The sequence below is a fragment of the Bos javanicus genome, chromosome 21 (assembly GCF_032452875.1).
Source record: "Bos javanicus breed banteng chromosome 21, ARS-OSU_banteng_1.0, whole genome shotgun sequence".
NCBI lineage: Eukaryota > Metazoa > Chordata > Mammalia > Artiodactyla > Bovidae > Bos > Bos javanicus.
Genome location: NC_083888.1, coordinates 5,115,526 through 5,137,756, shown reverse-complemented (window position 1 = coordinate 5,137,756; position 22,231 = coordinate 5,115,526). Strand labels below are relative to the sequence as shown.

Here is a 22,231-nt window from a genome sequence, read left to right as displayed (position 1 = left end):
AAACGTGTGTATATGTACTTCCATGTACCACATCACTCTGCTTAATGCCTCAGATTGTAAGTATTTTATACTGTTAGGTTAATCATGTTTCCATTATGGCTTGCAATTATAATTATCTTTTATTTTTTTTCTGACTATTAATTGTGAAAACTGATGAACATCTTTTACTATTGTGATTATATAACTATTAATAGTATTCTAATACAATTCTGAAAATATAAAGAAATATCATGTAAGAAAACAGGAAATTAACCTGTATACAATATTACTAACTAAAGCACAGATATTGGTCAAATTTCACAAAACAGTAAACTTTAATACTCTGTTTTATTTAACTAGAATATATTAAAGATTATCATTTCAACATATAATCAATGTAAAAATTATTGACAGGATTGTTTTTGTTTTTCAGTCAGTAAGTCATGTCTGACTCTTTGCAACCCCATGGACTGCAGCACACCAGGCTTCCCTGTCCTTCACTATCTCTCAGAGCTTGCTCAAACTCAAATCTCTTGGGTTGGTGATACTGTCTAGGTTATCTAACCATCTGCTGCCTCCTTCTCCTTTTGCCTTAAATCTTTCCAGCATCAGGGTCTTTTGGAATGAGTTGGCTCTTTGCATCAGGTGCCCAAAGTATTGGAGCTTCAGCTACATTATCAGTCCTTCCAGTGATTATTCAGGACTGATTTCCTTCAGGATTGACTGGTTTGATCTCTTTGCAGTCCAAGGGACTCTCAAGAGTCTTCTCCAGCACCACAATTTGAAAGCATCAATTCTTCAGCGCTCAGCCTTCTTTATGGTCCAACTCTCACATCCATACATGACAACTGGAAAAGCCATAGGTTTGACTATATGGACCTTTGTCAGCAAAACATGTCTCTGCTTTTTAATACACTGTCTAGATTTGTCATAGCTTTCCTTCCTAGGGACAAGTGTGTTTTAATTTTCTTTGCTGCAGTCAGTATCCACTGTGATTTTAGAGCCCCAGAAAATATTGACAAGATAGTTTACCGTTTTTGTAGTAAGTCTTTGAAATCACCTGAAAAAGACCCTGATGCTGGGAAAGACTGAAGGCAGGGGGAGAAGGGGACAACAGAGGAAGAGATGGTTGGATGGTATCACTGACTCGATGGACATGAGTTTGAGCAAGCTCCAGGAGTTGGTGTGACAGGGAAGCTCGGGATGCTGCTTAGGGTCGCAAAGAGTCAGACACGACTGAGAAACTGAATGAACTTTGAAATCACATATGATTTTATATTTTCAGCACATCTCACTTTGCATGAGCCATGTTTCAAGCCTTAACAGCCACACGTGACTGGTCCTGCCGTCCTGGGCAGCACAGTCCCAGACTTGCCCGTGGGCCTGGTGAGCCTTTAGAGTCGATTCTCTTGGCAGTTCCCAACAGCACTCTTCGTGCTGATGTCTTGTCCCTGCTCTGTTTTGACCAGGGCCAGCTCCTGAGTATCTCTGCAGCCCATGGTGACCTGGAGACCGTCCGGTATCTTCTCACTGAGAGGCTGGTAGAGCTACCGACGGAGCCCACTGACGACAACCCCGCCGTGGTGGCAGCACAGTTTGGGCACACTGATGTCGTTCAGGAGCTACTCGAGTCTTTGCCAGGTAAAGAGGCTTTGCTTCCCTGGTGGCTCAGACGGTAAAGCACCCACCTGCAGTGCGGGAGACTTGAGTTTGATCCCTGGGGTGGGAAGATCCCCTGGAGAAAGAAATGGCTACCACTCCAGTACTCTAGCCTGGAAAATCCCATGGACAGAGGAGCCTGGTGGGCTACCGTCCATGGGGTTGCAAAGAGTCGGACACGACTGAGCCACTTCACTCATTTTGCCAGGTAAGTCCCAGGGTGTGGGTTCTTCACCCCTGCTCAGGGACCCTCTTTTTGAAAAAATACTTATTTCCTCATTTGTTTGGCTTCATTGAGCCTTGGTTGTGGCATGAAGGATCCCTGTCGCTGCACGCAAGCTTCTACCCAGTTGTGGCACACCTGCTCAGCTGCCCCACAGCATGTGGAGTTAGTTCTCCAACCAGGGATTGAACCAGCATCCTCTGCATTGGAAGGCAGATTCTTAACCACTGGACCACCAGGGAAGTCCTTCGGGGACCCTCTTTTCCTAGGAACCAGACAGACATTGGGGGTGGGGTGCTTCACTCCAAAATGTTTATGTCCTCACACTGTTTACAAATCCAGATCCAGAAATCTGGGGGTATTCTTTAAAGCAGTTTTAGGTTTAAAGAAAAGTTGTTGAGCAAGTACCAAGAATTCTCATATACCACCCTCTACAGTTTCCCTATTATTGATGTTTTGTATGAGAATGGTACAGTTGTTAAGATTGATGAACGAACCGATATTGATGTGTTATTACTAATGTGAGCGCACAGTTTGCACTCGGGTTGTATATTCTGACTGTTAACAAATGTGTAATGACGTATATGGACCATTACTGTATCACGCAGAATAATTTCACTGCCCTCCTGTTCCACCTGTTCATCTCTTTCTCAGCTCTTGGCAACCACTGGTCTCTTTACTGTCTTCATCAGTTTGGTTTGGTTCAGTTCATTTCAGTCGCTCAGTCATATCTGACTCTTTGTGACCCCACGAATCGCAGCACACCAGGCCTCCCTGTCCATCACCATCTCCCGGAGTTCACTCAAACTCACGTCCATTGAGTTGGTGATGCCATCCAGCCATCTCATCCTCTGTCATCCCCTTCTCCTCCTGCCCCAATCCCTCTCAGCATCAGAGTCTTTTCCAATGAGTCAACTCTTCACATGAGGTGGCCAAAGTATTGGAGTTTCAGCTTTAGCATCATTCCTTCCAAAGAAATCCCAGGGCTGATCTCCTTCAGAAGGGACTGGTTGGATCTCCTTGCAGTCCATGGGACTCAAGAGTCTTCTCCAACACCACAGTTCAAAAGCATCAATTCTTCAGTGCTCAGCTTTCTTCAGAGACCAACTCTCACATCCATACATGACCACTGGAAAAACCATAGTCTTGACAAGACGGACCTTTGTTGGCAAAGTAATGTCTCTGCTTTTGAAAATGCTATCTAGGTTGCTCATAACTTTCCTTCCAAGGAGTAAGCATCTTTTAATTTGATGGCTGCAATCACCATCTGCAGTGATTTTAGAGCCCCAAACTATGCCTTTTCCAGAATGACATATAGTTGGGTTCATATGGTATGTAGCCTTTTCAGATAGACTGCTTCACTTAGCAGTATGCATTCCAGTTTCCTCCATGTCTTTTCATGACTTGAGAGCTCACACACACACACACACACACACACATACACACACGCACACACACACGTATTTTATCACTGAATAATATTACATTGTCTGGATGTTCCTTGCTATGTTGCTTTCTTAATAACAAGTAATTTTTTCTCTGGTAGACTCAGAAATCCTGGTCTCCTTTGGTTTCCTGTAATGGCCTTGGATCTGTTACAGTTATTGCTACAGCTATAGGCTGAGGCATTGTCTTAGCAGTGGTCTTTGGGAGTTAGAATGTTGCAAGGGAGTCGGGCCAGCTTCATGGGTATGTGACAATGCAGTCTCACAGGGCCCCGTACTTAGAAGGGCCCCACACTTGGTTTGTGAGCATGCCTGCTAAGTCGCTTCAGTTGTGTCCAACTCTCTGCAGTCCTATGACTGTAGTCTGCCAGGCTCCTCTTTCCGTGGGATTCTCCAGGCAAGAATACTGGAGTGGGTTGCCATGCCCTCCTCCAGGGGATCTTCCCGACCCAGGGACCAAACCCATGTCTTTAAGGTCTCCTGCATTGGCAAACATATTCTTTACCACTAGCACCACCTGGGAAGCCCACTACACTCTGCATTACCCTCTTGAAATTTGTAATAGTTTTTAATCAAGGGACCCCATTTTAAGTTTTACATGGGACCCCACAAATTATGAAATGGCAGCCCACTCCAGGATCCTTGCCTGGAAAGTCCCACAGACAGAGGAGCCTGACGGGCATCAGGCTATGGGTTGCAACGGGTCGGACACAACTGAGCAACTAACACACACACACACACACACACACACATACACACCATAAACTATGCAGTAGTACTGTTAAGGGCTTCCCTGATAGTTCACTTGGTAAAGAATCTGCCTGCAATGCAGGAGACCCCAGTTTGATTCCTGAATCGGGAAGATCCCCTGGAGAAGGGATTGGCTACCCACGCCAGTATTCTTGGGCTTCCCTTATAGCTCAGCTGGTAAAGAATCTGCCTGCAATGCGGGAGACCTGGGTTCAATCCCTGGGTTGGGAAGATCTCCTGGAGAAGGGAAAGGCTACCCACTCCAGTATTCTGGCCTGGAGAATTCCATGGGCTGTATAGTCCATGGGGTTGCAAAGAGTCAGACATGACTGAATGACTTTCACTTTTCATTTTTTTTTCACTGTTAAGGGAGTGTCTGACTGTGTCCTTTGAGGTAGATTTGTGCTCAGATTTGGTTCCAAGCTGGCATGCCCTCATACGCCTGGAGGAAGAATGAGTTTTTGAACAGAAATCAGGGCACTGTTAGGGCCCATAGACACAGATTGGGTCAAGCAAGGTATAGGAAGACAGAGAGGAGCCCCTGAGGTGCCAGTGACTGATTCTTTCTCCTCAGGAATCCCCAAGAGTAGCTCTGTTCTTGCCCCAAAGAGTCTATGCCAGCTGACTCACTCGTTGGACAGCTTACATTTATTGAGCATTTGCCAAGTACTGGACACACTACAGAACCTGAAAGACACAGAGGCTTTTTAAAAAGGTGGTCCCAGCCCTTTAGTAGCTCCTGGTACAGCAGAGGAAATTGAGGCAGAAAAGAGTAACTGTGTGGTGTAACCATGCAGAGGTTGAAATGTCTACACAGTCGTTTGTGACCACACATCAGGGGATGGTCTTGTTTGCGTGCAGGCTGAGGTCTTCAGAAGGAGTTGACATCTCAACTGGGCTTTGCAGACTGAGTAGGGTTTACTTGGCAGACAAGCAAGGGAAGAGCCTGGTTTGCCTGCTTTGCAGAGCAGGGAGCTTGGCTGGACCTGAGTATGTTGGAGCTGGGCATGGTTTTCAGCAGCTCCCGGGGTGTCCTGTCTTTAATTCGACTTGGGACAGAGCTAGTGGGACTGAAAGAGTTCAGGGCACTGTGCTGAGCCCTGTTGGGATGCAGAGATGGGCAGAACAGTGTCTGGTCCTCTGGGGGTTCCCAGCCTGAAGGGAGGGTGGCCCTTGTCAGGAGTAAGGTAAGATAAGAGGCAGCTGGAGAACAAGGGTGGGTCCAAGAAGAGGAGGGAGGAGAGGTCCATGGTGGGCGGGTACATCACTGTGTAATTATGAACATCATTCGAAGGACATCATTATGTAATTTCTGGTCTTGTAGCTCAGCAGGGCTGACGAGAGAGAGGAGGTGGAAAGATGGAAACCAAAATGGGGCTCTTTGAGCTGGATTTGGGCCTCAAAGAATACACACAGGGGTTTGTATGGTTAAGATAGTACCCTTTGGTTGCGGGTAAAGCAGAACTTAAGGCTTGACTTTGCCATTTACCAACTGTCGGAGCTTCAGCAAGTTCCCCACTGTCCCTGAGCTTTGGTCTCCTCATATTAAAATGATGACTGTGAAATACAGGGCCTGCCTCCTGAGACTGACACACTCCATCCTCAGCAGAAGTTAGCAGCATGACAACCGCAATTCTCACAGCTGGATATCTGGTTGTAACTGAGTTAGGGGTAATTTGTTTTCTGCTCATGTACCTCCTCCTTTGAATTGTTCATTTTAGTCATCAATTGAGGGCAAAGAAGGGATATTTATTTAGCACCCACTGCACCCCAGACATGATGCCAGGTACCTTGTGTACTGGGTTTTAATTCTTGCCTTCTCTACCTCACCCCATTTCCTGGTCAATTTCCTATGACAGAGAGAGGCACTCTCTCCAGGCCCCAGAGCACTTTGGTTCCTGAGAACTCTCCACCTCTGGAAATGAGTGTTATGATGCAATTGGGAAGTGTCCACGTAGGGGATGAGATCATTTTTCCATGGCAGCCAGATCCAAAAGACCTTGTATTACTTTGAACTTGAAGATACTGTGGCATTTCAGCCTATGCTGTCCCTGTTCCTTCAGTGTGTTATTTCATCCTGGAATTAAGTAGGCAGTTCTTTTAGGGAGCAGTTCTCTTAAGTTTTGGGCTGATCTGTTTCTTCACCAAAGTGTTTTTTAACTTATGAAAGTGGTATATTTATATTACAGATAATTCGGGAAAGCAGAAAGTGTTATTACTCTAAGAACATAATGACATACCACAATGAGTTATATCAGGCACTTGTCAGATGTTGTGACAGTTTATTGAATCAAGTACTTGACATACACAATGTCATTTAATCCTCACATTAAACTTGGAAGGCAGGGTGTTCCTCTTCCCGTTTTACTTATGGGTAAACTGAGCCACAGAGAGGATAAGAAATTTGCCCCAGATGACACAGCTGAAATATTTTAATCCTATGTCACCTGTCTCCAAAACCTGTGTCCCTGTGTGTGACGCTGCTCCAGGGCTGCAGTCAGGGCTGGGGATGAGGCAGAGAGTAAGGGCATCTCACTGTCCTACCACCTGGAGAGAATTCTGCAGCTCTGAGGGTAGGTAGTTCTAACTAGTCTTACTTCCACACACACATTTTTCATCACGATCTCACTGCATGTGCTGTCCTGAATGCTCCTTTTCCCCAGCAGGTGTTATTTGACGGGCAGGTGGGTTTATAGTGATGTGGGGAAATGTCATATGCAGTTCAGGGGGGCTGTTCCATAGACACTGTCAACTGGACATAAGCGACTTTCAGCGGGAAACAGGGCCGTGGCTGGAGGGGATTTCAGAGCAGCAACAACTGTCCCTTCAGCCACGCTCTGTCCCGTCACCCGTGCAGGTCCCTGCAGCCCCCAGCGGCTCTTGAACTGGATGCTGGCCTTGGCCTGCCAGCAGGGGCACCTGGCAGTGGTGAAGCTCCTGGTCCTGACCTACGGGGCCGACCCGGAGAGCTACGCAGTCAGGAAGAACGAGTTCCCTGTCATCGTACGCCTGCCGCTGTACGCGGCCATCAAGTCAGGTGGGTCCCAGTCAGCCTCCTGCGAGAGCCTTTGTCCTGTAGAGACGCGGGCCCGCCCGTCACACTCGCCTTTGGCTCTCCGGTGGCCTGCGTGGAGTTTCGCAGCTCTGTTCTTGGCTTCTTCAAAAGATCTGCGTCCTCCTTCCTTCCGCCGACTCCCTCCTGCGAGGGGATTTCAGTGCCAGGGACCAACCACGGCAGATGCGACTCCCCTCGGAGGTGCTGCAGAGGGCAAAGCCCCACACAAGTGCTCTCACTGACAGGCACCTGTGGAGGCAAGGGAGGCAACAGAGACGTTCAGCAGTTTCACGCCCTTCTCATTTTCGTTTCACGTGCGTGTCTGGCCTTTTGGACAACCATGACACGCTCTGTGTCCCGAATGCCCTGAGCACTCTGCTTTCTGTCCTGTAGGGAATGAAGATATTGCCATCTTCCTGATTCGGCATGGAGCCTTTTTCTGCTCCTACATTTTACTGGACAGTCCTGACCCCAGCAAACATCTCCTCAGGAAGTATTTTGTTGAAGCAAGCGCCTTGCCCAGCAGTTGTCCGGGAAAAATGGTGAGTAGTCTTTGTCTGTGGATGGATGGATAAGGAAGAGGTGGTGTTTACATACAGCAGACGATTCTTCAACCACGAGAAAGAAGGACATGGTTCCATCTGTAACAACGTGGATGGACTTTGAGGACATTATGCCAAGTGAAAGAAGTCAGACAGAGAAAGATAAGCACTGTATGTTTTTACTTATAGGTGGAAACTAAAAAGCCAAACTGTGGAAACAGTAGGACAAGGCCTGAGGGGTGGGGCACATGGGAAGATGTTGGTCATATAGCTGGAGTGTTGGTCACTTCAGCCGTATGATAAATAAGCCCGGAGATCTAATGTGTAGCACTGTGATTGCAGCTAATAACACTGTATTATATACATGAAAGTTTCTAAGAGAATAAATCTTAAATGTTCTCACCACAAAAAGAAATAGTAATTAAGTGGCATGGTACAGGTGTTAGCTAAGGCTACAGTAGTAATCGTTGTACAATATATAAATGTATTAGATCAACATGTCATAACTTACACAATGTCATATGTCAATTATAGCTCAATAAAACTGGGAAAAAACACATATGGGGAGTAGTTCTAGTTAGTTTACCATTTTAATAACAAAAATAGGATTGCATTATTTACATTATCTTCAATTTGGCTTTTTAAATTGAGCACTCCATCACTGACTCCCCCTCGTTCAGTCACTGTAGCTGTATCTCATTCTTTTCGATATGTGCCTTAAATCTAGAGTGAATGTAGCTTAGTTGATTCAGCCCTTTTCCTGGTGGTGGACATTTGGATTATTTCTGGGTTTTGCCCTTGTGATATAGCCTGATTTCTAGGGTAATTCTTATGTAGATCAAAGTCCTGAAAGTGGACTGCTTTGGAATCACTTCCCCAAATGCTGTGGTGACTCAACACTCTCACCAGTGTGACATGGGGATTTCTATTCCCCACACCCTGGCCAGCACTGGATGTCCAGGGGCATTTTAATTTTCATCGCTCTCATGGGTAAAAATGGAATCTTCTTGTTTTAATGTCCATATTTCATATCTTTATAATGTTGAGCATCTTTGCATATCCTCATAAATTATTTGTGTCTCCTCTTATGTGAGTTGCCTGTTACAGTTTATTGATTATTTTTCTCAAGGATTACTCACCTTTTCCTTCTAATTTTGAAGCGTCTTATTGTATATTAGAGATTTTAAGCCTTTTTTGTTTATCATAGATGTTACCAATATTTTTCCCAATCCATTATTTGTCTTTTGTCTGTTATCTTTTGAGATAACAAAGATATGTGAATATATAATCAAATATGCCTGTCTTTTCCTTTATGGCATTTAGGTAATACAAGAAAGTCATTTCCCCCTCCCTTTTATGTAAATATTCTCCTAGAGTCTTTTATACATTTTGACTCTTTTATTTTTTACATTTTAGGTCTAGTTTTCCCGGTATTTCTTTGTGTATGTGGTTTGAGGGAGGGAATCTAACTTTCCTTTCTTCAAATATTCCAGCACAATTTTTAAAGTAAACTTTGATTTTCCTTCAGGATTAAAATGTCACCATTGCCATTTCTTCCAATATATACTTACATACATTTTGGGATTCTCTGCACTGGTCTACTAGCCTTTAAATCTATTTCTGTTCAAATGCCACGCTGTTTTGATTACAGGCATTTTATTTAAACCTTACGACTGGTTAATGCAAGTTTTCTACTCCTTATTTGCTTTTTTCAAAAATACCCTAACTGTTGTCAGACATTTGTTTTTTCCCTTTTGTGGATTTCCCCCGGTAACTTCCATGGTGACTTGTGCTGCATTTAGGTCCTTTAACAGGATTTTATAGTTTTCCTGATAAAGGTTTCCTGAACCTATTTTGTTTATTTTTTATTGTTTTGGCATTGTTTGAATGGAACATATATCATTCTTTCCCATGTCCAACTTAGCACTGCTGATATGAAGGAAAGCTCTTCTATTTATTTGTTTTACCCAATCCGCTTACCAACTTCTCTTATTAATTTTAATAGTTTTCAGAGAAGTTCCTCAAAACGTTTAGGTATGTATCAAGTTATCTGCAAATTCAAAGCAGGTTTGTCTTGTCTTTTCTAATATTTATTTAACTTTATTTCATGGCTTATTATGTATTAGCAGAAATGTCAAAAGTTGAATCATCTGAAAAGAGCAGATGTGTCTCTCTTGTTCCTGATTTTAAAGGTCTTGGCATCAGCATTTTTGGTAAATAGACTATTGCTATATATTTAGGTAGTTTCCATGTATTCCTCTTTGCTTAGGTTTTTATTAAGAAAAGTTGCTGAATTTTATTGGATCTATATTAGCAGCTGTGGATATACTCACATAGTTTTTCTACTTTAATTTGCCATTCTAATGAATGATTGTAGGTGTTGACCCAATATTGAAATTTGTAATAAATGTTAATTGGTGTTATTATGGATGGATTTGACCTATTGATATTTTATTTACAGTGTTTGCTTCTATATTTATAGGTAATTGATCTATACTTTTCTATTTCTATTGTCTTTGAGATTTTGGTATGAGACAATGTTAGCTTTACAGAATGACTTGGAGAACTTCCCATTTTATTACAGTCTGGAAAAGTTTCATAGGAATTATTTATTGCTAATGGTTTATTAGATAAAGCAGGTCTTTGTTTTCAGACATCTTTTGAAATCATTGGTCAGTTCAGGTTCTCTGCTTTTGCTTATGTGCAGTTCAAGAGGTTATATTTTGGTAGAAAATCATCTATTTCCTTTAGAGTTTTGAATTTGCCATCATGGTATGTTACATTTACCTTTTTCAGTAATTATTTTCTTCTATGTCTGTAGTTATATTTCCATTCATGATATTGATTTATGATGTTGAACAGTTTTACTTTTTCTCTTTTAAATTTAATCAGGCTAGTCAGGGTTTTATATATTCTAGAGGTCCTCAAGGAACCACTAGATTTTATTTATTTTTCATGATTTATTTTGTTTGTTCCTTCATTCACTTTGGCTTCTCTCTGTACTGAAACCGTCTTGACATCATCTCTGAATATTTGGTTGATGGGCTCTGGTGGGAGGCTTCCTGGCTGTGCTCTAATCTGGGCTCCAGGCCTCACTGCTCTAGGACCTCCATCTGGTTCCTTACATCTCTTAGTCTTGGCTTCCTCATCTACTGATTTTTATCTAGTTCTTCATATAGTTCTGAAAGTTTTTCGTTTGTACTCCTGGTTTATGGCTTTATAACCCATTTGGACCTATTCATTATGTCAAATATCTGCCTTAACCCCGTCAAAGCTTCTCTCCTTAAAATTGGGTTTGTCTGCTCTGCACATGGCCACACTTCTCTTTTTTCCTTTGCATCCACCTTGTATAAGCTTTCCAAGCCTTTATATTCAGTTTTTTCTTTGTCTTAGGTGTATTTCTTATAAACAGCACTGTGGTTTTTTCACTTTAAATTATAATGATATTTTATTTTGCATAGTCACAGTATTTGACACTTCAAAAACAGATATACCACTGATAAATTACAAAAAATGGATATACTTGTCAAAGTTACAACAGACATAATGTTTAGCTGAGAATCACTTCAATAGCATAAGGCTCTAAAGGTGCCGGATAAACCAATACTTGTTTGGAATAAGATATGCAACTTTCTTAATGATGGGCTTACAGAAGAGGTCCTGGTTCCATGTGGTCAAGGTTAGTCATAAAACCTAAAGTTTTAGCACAATCGTGCTTCAGACTAAATTTTAAATAGTTATGATAGCTTACACAATATGTGATGGACTGCTGCTGCTATTGCTGCTAAGTCGCTGCAATCGCGTCCGACTCTGTGCGACCCCATGGACTGCAGCCTACTAGGCTCCTCCGTCCCTGGGATTCTCCAGGCAAGAACACTGGAGTGGGGTGCCATTTCCTTCTCCAGGTGATGGACTGCCTTCTGCAAAAAATTACAATTTGAAGACTTCTTTCAGGCATTACCAGTATCCAATATGTGCACATTCTAAATAATTCTGAAAAGAGCAAACTTAATAGTTTCTGATATTCACGTCTGACATCTCAAGTTTTATGACTGGCAAGTCTTAATGCTCCTGGACTTTGGGGTTTACAAGGCAGCAATATTTTAAATTGGTTTATGTAGGATGTGGGGAAAATTAGAATCAAATGGGCATACATTTCTTGACTATATAGTGCCATTAGCCCTCAATTAACTCTGTAGGGAATGGTTAAGCATCAAAAGCTAAAGCAATAGTTTTTTATGTTAAAATGTAAATAGCAGTTACTCCATACTAGTAACACTTGAAAGTTACTAAACTAAGTATTTCCCCTGTAGAGATAACACACAGAAATGAGCTGCCAGAACAGAAACAAATTATGAAAAATGCTAATTACCTAAATGGATCCATGTCCACCCTTTGTGTCTATTTCATACATTCTTCCCACCCAGCCCACTCCAAAAAACTTTAAGATTATTACATTCCAAAGTAATCTATTCCTGAAATATTTTTCAAGAGACAAACCTCCCTACAGTGTGAGTGAGTGAGTGAGTGAAGTCGCTCAGTCGTGTCCGACTCTTTGCGACCCCGTGGACTGTAGCCCACAAGGCTGCTCCGTCCATGGGATTCTCCAGGCAAGGATACCGGAGTGGGTTGCCATTTCCCCTACAGTGTATAAGCTACTTAAGTCTACACACCCTAGGATGATGCACTTCGATTGTCCTAGCTCTATAATTTGGGAATCTGCTCAGGTTTAATCTCCTTTTAGAACCTTTCCAAATAAACATAATTAGAATTTGTGATACTTAAATTCAAAGACAGTACAGATTATGTGACACCTTTTTTTTTTTTTTTGATTAAATGAAAACCACAGGATTCTGTGTGGCTAAAAACTAAATCTGAGTTACTCATGTCTGGTGTTATGTAAATATATTTTAAAGTTCATTTTGTTGGACTTCTTTAACTACTTCAGGTTCTACAGGGCTCTTCTGAACATTTGCCACTGCAAACTTTATCCCCTGGGTTAATCCATCTTGGGTAATATTAGCAACCTGTTCTGTGAAACTTCAAACCTTTCCAAAGGGAGAGACTGCCCTATTGCTACAGCTCTCTGAAGGAGAAAGAGTTACATGAAGCCCTGTCTCAAGTTCAAGCATGCTGGATTTGGAGCCGGTGGTCTTTTGAGATACAACTGAATGCCCTAGTTCAACTGACACAAACTGTGGGCCTGTTGCAGAAAAAGACACATCTAATTGAGATGGTGGAGAAGGTATCTGTTTCCATTGATTCAATTGAATTTCTTCATGAGAAACTTGATTAGTCATTTGATTTCCTTTCTTCCTATCCTGCTGAGAAACAGATCTGGTTTCTGATAGCTTGGTCATTTTGTTTTGTGCATCTTGAACAAATCTGTGGCAGCAAATATCCACAGGCTTGGCAAAGCCAGTCAACGTGTATATGATGTCAGCAGAAGGACTTTTCTTCAAAGAAGACTCATGGCCTTTTCCAAGCCCACGTTCATGAGCAATAGTAACCTCTGAAGGAACATGAATGCTAATATCAGTGCTTCTAGTAAACTAAGATCTTCTGCCTAATTGAGGTGCTGAAGCAATAATACCACAATTAGGAAGAAATAGTCTGCTGTCCCTACACTCTCTGAAGAGTTAGTTAGCTGCCTGTCTTCATCAGACTTAGAATTTGTATGGAATTCATCAGAGTGGTATGAGTCATTATCTGAAGACATTTCTCCATCTGACTCTGCCTGGGCTTTATTATCCATCACACTTGTATTTTCCATGGTTTCAAGACAACTATCTGATTTGTAAAGATTTACTTTTAAGTTTGGTTTTAGAAAGTTAACTTTCATTTCAGAGTTTGTAAGATTTCTGAACTTTCATAGATTACCAGTATTTACAATGAATTTGGTCTGTATCACTTTTTTATTTAGAGATGAAAATTTACTCATTAAAAACTTTTCACCTGGGCCAAAGAGCCTTAGTTTTGAGAACTGATGCCAATGATGTCTTTGTGAGGTTTACTGATTTTTCTCTCAAGCTTTCTCTCTATTATAGGTACATCTAATCTCATGGCTTGCTTGGTGATCTGCAGCATCTCTGCAATGCACTGAAGGGTATCTTTTCCATCCTCTTCTGGATTGTGCATTACAGCTCTCAGTGTGTGATAACAGCCACTTGCTTCTGTATATCTTCAGTGCCATCTCATGCAGGACAAATTTGGCTAACCAAAGAGTGGGTTCAGGACCTATTTCTATTTTTCCCAGATCTACCAGACTTAGTTGTTGATACTGGTTTACTTTGTCAACTTTCATCATCGTAACAGGCCACGAAGTAGATGGTTAGAAAGCAGTAATGTAGCATCAGTGAGGATGTGCTCTTAAAACTGTCTCTTGAGCCAAGCCATAAAAATTATGTCATGACATGTAATTTGAAATAAATTCTACACCTACTAATTAGTGTTACTTCATCCTAGCTTCTATTTTGACACTAATATTTACATCTGTCAAACATGATCTTAGTCAAAAGCATCAAGTCCAGAAGGAAAAGCACTTGGCATATAACAGGCAGTTGAGAAAAATGTCTGCCCTTCCCCCACCCACACATTTTACCAAAGTATAAGCTTCAGTAAATGGAGAAGGCAATGGCACCCCACTCCAGTACTCTTGCCTGGAAAATCCCATGGACAGAGGAGCCTGGTAGGCTGCAGTCCATGGGGTTGCTAAGAGTCAGACACGACTGAGCAACTTCACTTTCACTTTTCACTTTCATGCACTGGAGAAGGAAATGGCAACGCACTCCAGGAGAATCCCAGGGAGGGGGAGCCTGGTGGGCTGCCCTCTATGGGGTCACACAGAGTCAGACACGGCTGAAGCGACTTAGCAGCAAGCTTCAGTAAATACTTAATTTTCCTCTCCACCACCCTCCACCCAACTTAAACAGAAAAAAACAAAAATGACAACAGAAAAAAAACCCAGACCTTTTTCAAAAAAAAGACAAGAACAGAAAGGAAAGCTCTTTGGGTGCTTCCCCTCCCCCACGCCTGGAGGAAGGGCAGCCAGTCAGATACCCCTCCTTCCACGATGCCTCCAGCCCCTCACGCAGCCCCACCCCCGCAACGGTCATCAGGCTACATGAACAGGAGGCTTTAGAAAAGCAGTGATTTACAGAGCAAATACAGCCTTACAGAAACTTTAACCTGCGCAAAGGAGAAGGATCTGGAAAGTCACTGCCAGGTTGCCGCTTCAGGCTTGGCCCTGAGGCTGGGCGGGGAGGAGCCCCGAGGCGTGTGCGGCTAGTCAGTGCCGCCTGTTCTGTCAGTCGTTACTGCACAGTCAGAGCAGTCTGCACCAAACCCAGTGCCTGTAGTGACTGCCTGTATTTTCAGTTTTGTCTTTGTCTTTGGTGTATTTCTTGTAAACAGCAATGAGTCTTTAATCCCAACTGAGAGTATGTCTTTTGAAAGAGGAACACACCTAATTCACATTTTTGCAGGACCTGTCATATTGGTTAATGCCTTCCATCTTTTGGATTATGCGTGTGTGCTAGTCCCTTCAATCGTGGCTGACTCCTTGTAAACCTAGGGACTACAGCCCGCCGGGCTCCTTTATCCATGGAACTCTCCAGGCAAGAATACTGGAGTGAGCTGCCATGCCCTTCTCCAGGGTATCTTCCCGACTCAGGGATTGAACCCTTGTTTCTTACATCTCCTGCATAGACAGGCGGGTTCTTTACCACTAGCACCACCTGGGAAGCCCCTTTTTGATTACATACATTTCTATTTCTTTTCTATTTCGCTGAAGTCCTTGACTATGTGGGTCACAGCAAACTGTGGAAAATTCTTGAAGAGAAGGGAGTACTAGACCACCTTACCTGCCTCCTGAGAAATCTGTATGCAGGTCACAAAGCAGTAGTTAGAAACGGACATGGAACAATGGACTGGTTCAAAATTGGGAAAGGAGTATGACAAGGCTGTATATTGTTGCTCTGCTTATTTAACATATACAGAGTACATCATTCAAAATGCTGGGCTGGATGTAGCTCAAGCTAGAATCAGGACTGCTGGAGGAAATATCAATAACCTCAGATATGCAGATGATACTGCTCTAATGGCAGAAAGTGAAGAGGAACTAAAGAACCTCTTCAGTTTAGTTCAGTTCAGTCGCTCAGTTGTGTCCGACTCTTTGCGACCCCATGAATCGCAGCACGCCAGGCCTCCCTGTCCATCACCAACTCCCAGAGTTCACTCAGACTCACGTTCATTGAGTCAGTGATGCCATCCAGCCATCTCATCCTCTGTTGTCCCCTTCTCCTCCTGCCCCCAATCCCTCCCAGCATCAGAGTCTTTTCCAATGAGTCAACTCTTTGCATGAGGTGGCCAAAATACTGGAGTTTCAGCTACAGCATCATTCCCTCCAAAGAAATCCCAGGGCTGAATGAAGGTGAAAGATAAGAGTTAAAAAGCTGGCTTGAAACCCAGCATTCAAAAATCGAAGATCATGGCATCCAGTCCCATCACTTCATGGCAAATAGAAGAGGAAAAAGTGGAAACAGTGACAGACTTTGTTTTCCTGGGCTCAGAAATCATTGTGGACATTGACTGCAGCCATGAAATTAAAAGATGCTTGCTCCTTGGAAGGAAAGCTATGACAACTCTAGACAGTGTATTAAAAAGCAGAGATACCAGTTCTGGTTCAAGATGGTAGAGTAGAAGGATGTGCGCTTATCTCCTCCGATAAAAGCACCAAAATTGCAACCAGCTTTTGAACAACCATCAACAGGAGGTCACTGGAACCCACCAAAAAAGGATACCCCATGTCCAAAGACAAAGAAGAAGCCACACCAAGATGGTAGAAGGGACACAAACATGTTAAAATCAAACCCCATACCTGCTGAATGGGTGATCCACAAACTGGAAAACGATAACACCAAAGTTCTCCCACTGCTGTCAAGGTTCTAAGCCCTGTGTCAGGCTTCCCAGACTGGGGATCCAACAAAGGGACTGGGAATCCCTATGAAATATGACCTTGAAGGCCAGCGGGACTGGACTGCAGGATTTCCATAGAACTGGGGGAAACAGAGACTCCAGTCTTGGAGGGCAAAATAAAATCTTGCATGCACCCAGACCCAGAAGAAAGGAGAAATGACCCATACAGGAGGCTGGACCAAAACTACCTGCTGGGGTGGGGTGTCTCCTAGGTCAGGAGGGGTTCACCACAGGGACAAGGGCACTGCAGCAGCAGTCCTGGAAGGTCCCCCTTGAAGTAAACACTCTTGGAGGTCCCCATTAACTCTGCCATAGAGTTTGTAGACCCCAGGGCTGGGTCACCAGGCCAGACAACTATCAGGGATGGTGGTCAGCTCCATCCATCAGCAGATAATTGGATTAAAGCTTTACTGTGCAAGGCCTTGCCCACCAGAGCAAGACCTAGTTTTTCCCACCCTGGCCCTCCCATCAAGAATCCGACAGAAGCCTCTTAGATTCATCTACCAGAGGGCAGACAGAAGAAACAAGAAGAACCACAGTCCCACAGCAGCTAGAATAAAAACCACCTTACAGAAAGTTAATCAGGATGAAATAGCATAGGATGATGTATGTCCCAGATGAAGGGACAATATAACCCATCCCCCCAAAAAAAAGCAACTAACTGAAGTGGAGATATGCAGCCATTCAGACAAAGAATTCAGAATAATGATAGTGAAGGTTATCCAGATCTCAGAAACAGAATGAAGAAGATGCAAGAAGTGTTTGCCAAAGAGCTAGAAGAGCTAAAGAACATACAAAGATGAGCTAGAAGGAATCAATGGCAGAATAACTGAGGCAGAAGAACAGTTAAGTGACCTGGAGGACAGAATGGTAGAAATCACTGCTGCAGAACAAAATATAGGAGAAAGAATGAAAGAGAATGAAGACAGCGTAACAGACCTCTGAAAGTGTTACGTGTTAGTCGCTAAGTTGTGTCCGACTCTTTGCGATCACAAGGACTATTGCCCACCCATAGCTGAAGAAAACTTCCTGAACATGGGAAAGGAAATAGTCAGCCAAGTCCAGGAAGCACAGAGTCCCAGGAAAGAGAAACCCAAGGAAGAACACACTGAGAAACATGGTAATCAAGCTGACAAAAATTAAAGATGAACATAAAACATTAAAAGCAACAAAGAGAAAATGACAAATAGCATACAAGGGAACTCCCATCAGGTTATCAGTTGATTTCTCAACAGAAACTCTACAAGCCAGAAGGGAATGGCACGATACATTTAAAGTGATGAAAGGGAAGAACCTGCAACCAAGAAAGACTACCCAGCAAGACTCTCCTTCAGATTTGATGGAGAAATCTATTAAAGTTTTACAGACAAGCAAAATTTAAGAGAATTCAGCAACACCAAACCAACTTTACAACAAATGCTAAAAGAACTTCCCTAGGCAGAAAGCACAGGAGAGGGAAAAGACCTACAGAAAATAAGCCCAGAACAATTAAGAAAATGGTAATAGGATCATTCATATCGATAATTACCTTAAATGGAAATGGATTAAATGTACCAACCAAAAGACATAGACTGGCTGAGCGGATGGAAATATACATGTATGCACTTCTGCTGACCACAGCACTCTCCTTGACTGCCCGCCCCCCCACTGCCAAATTGTGTGTGATTATTTTATATTGTTAGGTTAGTCATGTTCCCATTATGGCATGCAGTTATAATTATCTTTTACTTTTCGTCTGGCTATTGATTGTGAAACTGATAAACATCTTTTACTATTGTGATTATGTAACTATTATTCATTAAATACCATTGTATCATGATTGGTCAACAGAAAAGTAATAGAATTTTGTATCACCAAAATTACCACTTAATAGCAAAACCTGTAATCTCTTTTTAAAACCCAGATTCATATCAGAATTTTCTTGGAATTTTTTTAAAAAATACAAAGGCCCAGGTATTGCTTTTTTCCTCCAGAGTGCCAGATATATCTCTAATGAGGAGCCATGTTTAAAAATGACTGGACTATGATGATCTTTTATGCAGTTTGTTTCACTTTTTCTATTTCATATTAAGTACTCCCATTTCATTTTATGTTTTCCAATTTCTCCATCTCTTTTTTTTTATGTTCTTTCTCAAGTCTTTATAAAGCATTGCAGAAAAACTTTTGTATACATGTATATAAATTGTATGTATAATATATATATTTTAGGAAACATGAATTTTTGCCTAACTAAAAAATTTATGACATTTTGATTCCACTTGTTTGCCTTAGTATGACTAAAATGCTAGATTTCTAAGTTAAAATAGATATAGAACAAGAAACAATGGTTTACTGTATAGCACAGGGAACTATACTTAGTATCTTATAATAACCTATAATGGAAAATAATCTCAAAAATAATATATGTGTATATGTATAAATGAGCCACCTTCCTGCGTACCTGAAACATTGTAAGTCAACTATTTTGTTGTTGTTCACTCAGTCATATCCGACTGTGCAACCCCATAGATTGCAGTATGCCAGGCCTCCCTGTCCCCCACTATCTCCCAGAGTGTGCTCAAACCTATATCCATTGAGTCAATGACGCCATCCAACCATCTCATCCTCTGCTGTCCCCTACTCCTCTGCCTTCAGTCTTTCCCAGCATCAGGGTCTTTTCCAGAGTCAGTTCTTCATATCAGGTGGCCAAGGTGTTGGAGCTTCAGCTTCAGGATCAGTCCTTCCAATGGCTATTCAGGATTGATTTCCTTTAGGATTGATGAGTTTGATCTCCTCACTGTCCACGGGACTCTCAGGAGTCTTCTCCAGCACCACAGTTCAAAAGCATCAATTCTTCAGCACTCAGCTTTCTTTATGGTCCAACTCTTACATCCATACATGACTAGCTTTGACCATATGGATGTTTGTCAACAAAGTGATGTCTCTGCTTTTTAATATTCTAAGTTTGTCGTAACTTTACTTCTAAGGAGCAAGCATCTTTTAATTTCATGGCTGCAGTCAATGTCCACAGTGATTTTGGAGCCCAAGAAAATAAAATCTGTCATTGTTTCCATTTTTTCCCCATCTATTTACCATGAAGTGATGGAACCAGATGCCATGATCTTAGTTTTTTTAATGTTGAGTTTTAAGCCAGCTTTTTCACTCTCCTCTTTCACCTTCATTAAGAGGCTCTTTAGTTCCTCTTCATTTTCTGCCATTAGGGCTTCCCTGATAGCTTAATTGGTAAAGAATCCGCTTGCAATGTAGGAGACCCCAGTTCGATTACTGGGTCAGGAAGCTCTGCTGGAGAAGGGATAAGCTACCCACTCCAGGATTCTTGGGCTTCCCTGGTGGTTCAGCTGGTAAAGAATTTGTCTGTAATGCAAGAGACCTGGGTTTGATCCCTGGGTTGGGAAGATCTTCTGGAGAAGGGAAGGGCTACCCACTCTAGTATTCTGGCCTGGAGAATTCCATGGACTGTATAGTCCATGGAGTAAAATAGACATGACTGAGTGACTTTCATTTTCACTTCACTTTCATTTGTATATCTGAGGTTATTGGTATTTCCTCTGGCAATCTTGATTCCAGCTTGTATATATGTGTATATGTGTATATATGTATATATATATATATGTTTATATGTGTGTGTGTGTATGTATATATATATATATATATATATATATATATATATACATAAAGAAAGAAAAAAAAGTACAGACATCACTTTGCTTACAAAAGTCCATATAGTCAAAGCTATGGTTTTTCCAGTAGTCATGTACAGATGTGAAAGTTGGACCATAAGGAAGGCTGAGTGCCAAATAATTGATGCTTTCAAATTGTGGTGCTGGAGAAGACTCTTGAGAACCCCTTTGACTACAAGGAAATCAAACCAGTCAGTCCTAAAGAAAATCAACCCTGAATATTCATTGGAAAGACTGATGCTGAAGCTGAAACTCCAATACTTTGGCCACCTGATGCAAAGAGCCCCCACTGCTGGGAAAGATTGAGGGCAGGAGAAGAAGGGTGTGGCAGAGGATAAAATGGTTAAACAGCATCACCGACTCATTGGACATGAATTTTAGCAAACTGGGAGATAGTGGAGGACGCAGGAGCCTGGTGTGCTACAGAGCACGGGGTCACAAAGAGTCAGACATGACTCAGCGACTGAACAGCAACATTTCCTTTTTACCTTTTTCTTTTCTTAGTATTTATTTACTTATTTATTTGGCTGCTTAGGGTCTTAGTTGTGACACAAGAGATCTTTGGTCCTTATTTGTGGCATGGGGGATCTAGTTCCTTGACCAGGAACCAAACCCAGGCCCTCTGCATTGGGAGCTCAGAGTCTTAGCTACTGGAGCACCAGGGATCCCTTTTTACCTTTTTCTAATCATTTCTGATTTGCGAGTTTCTAGAGAACACTGATATTCTGTTTTCCACACCTTCTTACCTCTCTGTACCTTGGCTGGTCTCAGTTATAAACAGAGGTAGTTACAGCATCTACCTTGGAAGCCAGCTGTGCACTTAGGCCAAGTCTCAATAAACACTAAACATCAGCTTCAGGTTGCAAAAGGAAATAATGATCATCTAACCCTTACATGTGTATAGTGTTTAGTGTTTTTCCTAGCACTTTCTTATCATATTTGAACCATATAACACTTCAGTAAGAACTGCAAGAAATAGAATTTGTTTACCAGATGGAAATATTGAGGTTTAGAGACATTCTGTTACTTGTCTGAGAACAGAAAATATTAAACAGGGATGCTGAGACCAGAATCTGAATCTTTGTAACTTGGGGATTTTCTCATTTCATGATCCCTGCAGTGTACCCCTCAGGTCTTCCATGTAGATCAGTGGTTCTTGCACTTCTCTGTAATTGGAGTCCCTGGTGGCTTTTAAAAATCACAATGTGCAGGCCACATTGTACACTACCTAAATCCGAATCTGTAGGACGAGACCTGAATCAGTACTTTTTAGAAAGTTCCCAAGTGACTCTAAGATGCACCTGGTAACTTTCATTTTTTTGGTTTAAGGCTAAAAGCAGAAATGGTTGAGATCTGTGTCTGTGATATTTTCAACCAGTAATTCCTGCTAATTTGCCAGGGCAGGGATAGAGCATGCACGTGATTGTTGCATTCTATAAATGAGAACGCAAAGACAAGACGCAGTTGCTTTTCTTCTCCTTGGCTCTCTTGGGTAGCATAGGAAGAGAAAATGAAATTACAGTACAGCCTGAGTCATAAGGACTCTTTGTGCTTCCCCAAAGAGGGTGGTGTTTTTTAAATTATTATTATTCAAGTGAATTTCACACTCAAGTGCCTTGCATTAGGTGCATTTGGCTGCTCGGATCGCTGACCTATGACAGCACTTTCCTTCTGTGCTGCCAGCAGAAGAGAGGGGGTTAGTGTGTGGGGGGGTCCAGCCTCAAGAATGATGACTCGGGAGCCAGAGGTAAGTGCCCTGACCTTCCCAGGTATGCAGGGGGATTGAACTGGCATTTGGGGTTTAGAATATTGGACTAAGGCTTTGGCGTCAAAAGGGTACTTGGCTGCTATGTGTACACAGCCTGAAAACTCCCTGTCTTCCTGGCCATTCATGGCAGTGACCTTGCTAAAGCAGTCATCTT

The 22,231-nt window shown here is 42.3% G+C and overlaps 1 protein-coding gene and 1 pseudogene across 5 annotated transcripts in view; one reads left to right on the top strand and one right to left on the bottom strand.

Moving 5' to 3' along the window:
• LRRK1 (leucine rich repeat kinase 1) overlaps positions 1 to 22,231 on the top strand; it is a 135,054-nt gene that overhangs the window by 49,100 nt on the left and 63,723 nt on the right. For 4 of the 5 annotated variants that reach the window (XM_061394221.1, XM_061394219.1, XM_061394218.1 and 1 more), the window contains exons 4-6: positions 1,449 to 1,620; positions 6,914 to 7,093; positions 7,505 to 7,653. In XM_061394221.1, the coding sequence (XP_061250205.1) occupies positions 1,449 to 1,620; positions 6,914 to 7,093; positions 7,505 to 7,653 (501 nt within the window). Of the gene's footprint in view, positions 1 to 1,448; positions 1,621 to 6,913; positions 7,094 to 7,504; positions 7,654 to 20,326; positions 22,057 to 22,231 lie in introns of those variants that run through there. The other variant, XM_061394223.1, reaches the window with a different exon arrangement.
• LOC133234082 (phosphatidylinositide phosphatase SAC2-like) lies at positions 12,564 to 14,231 on the bottom strand (annotated as a pseudogene).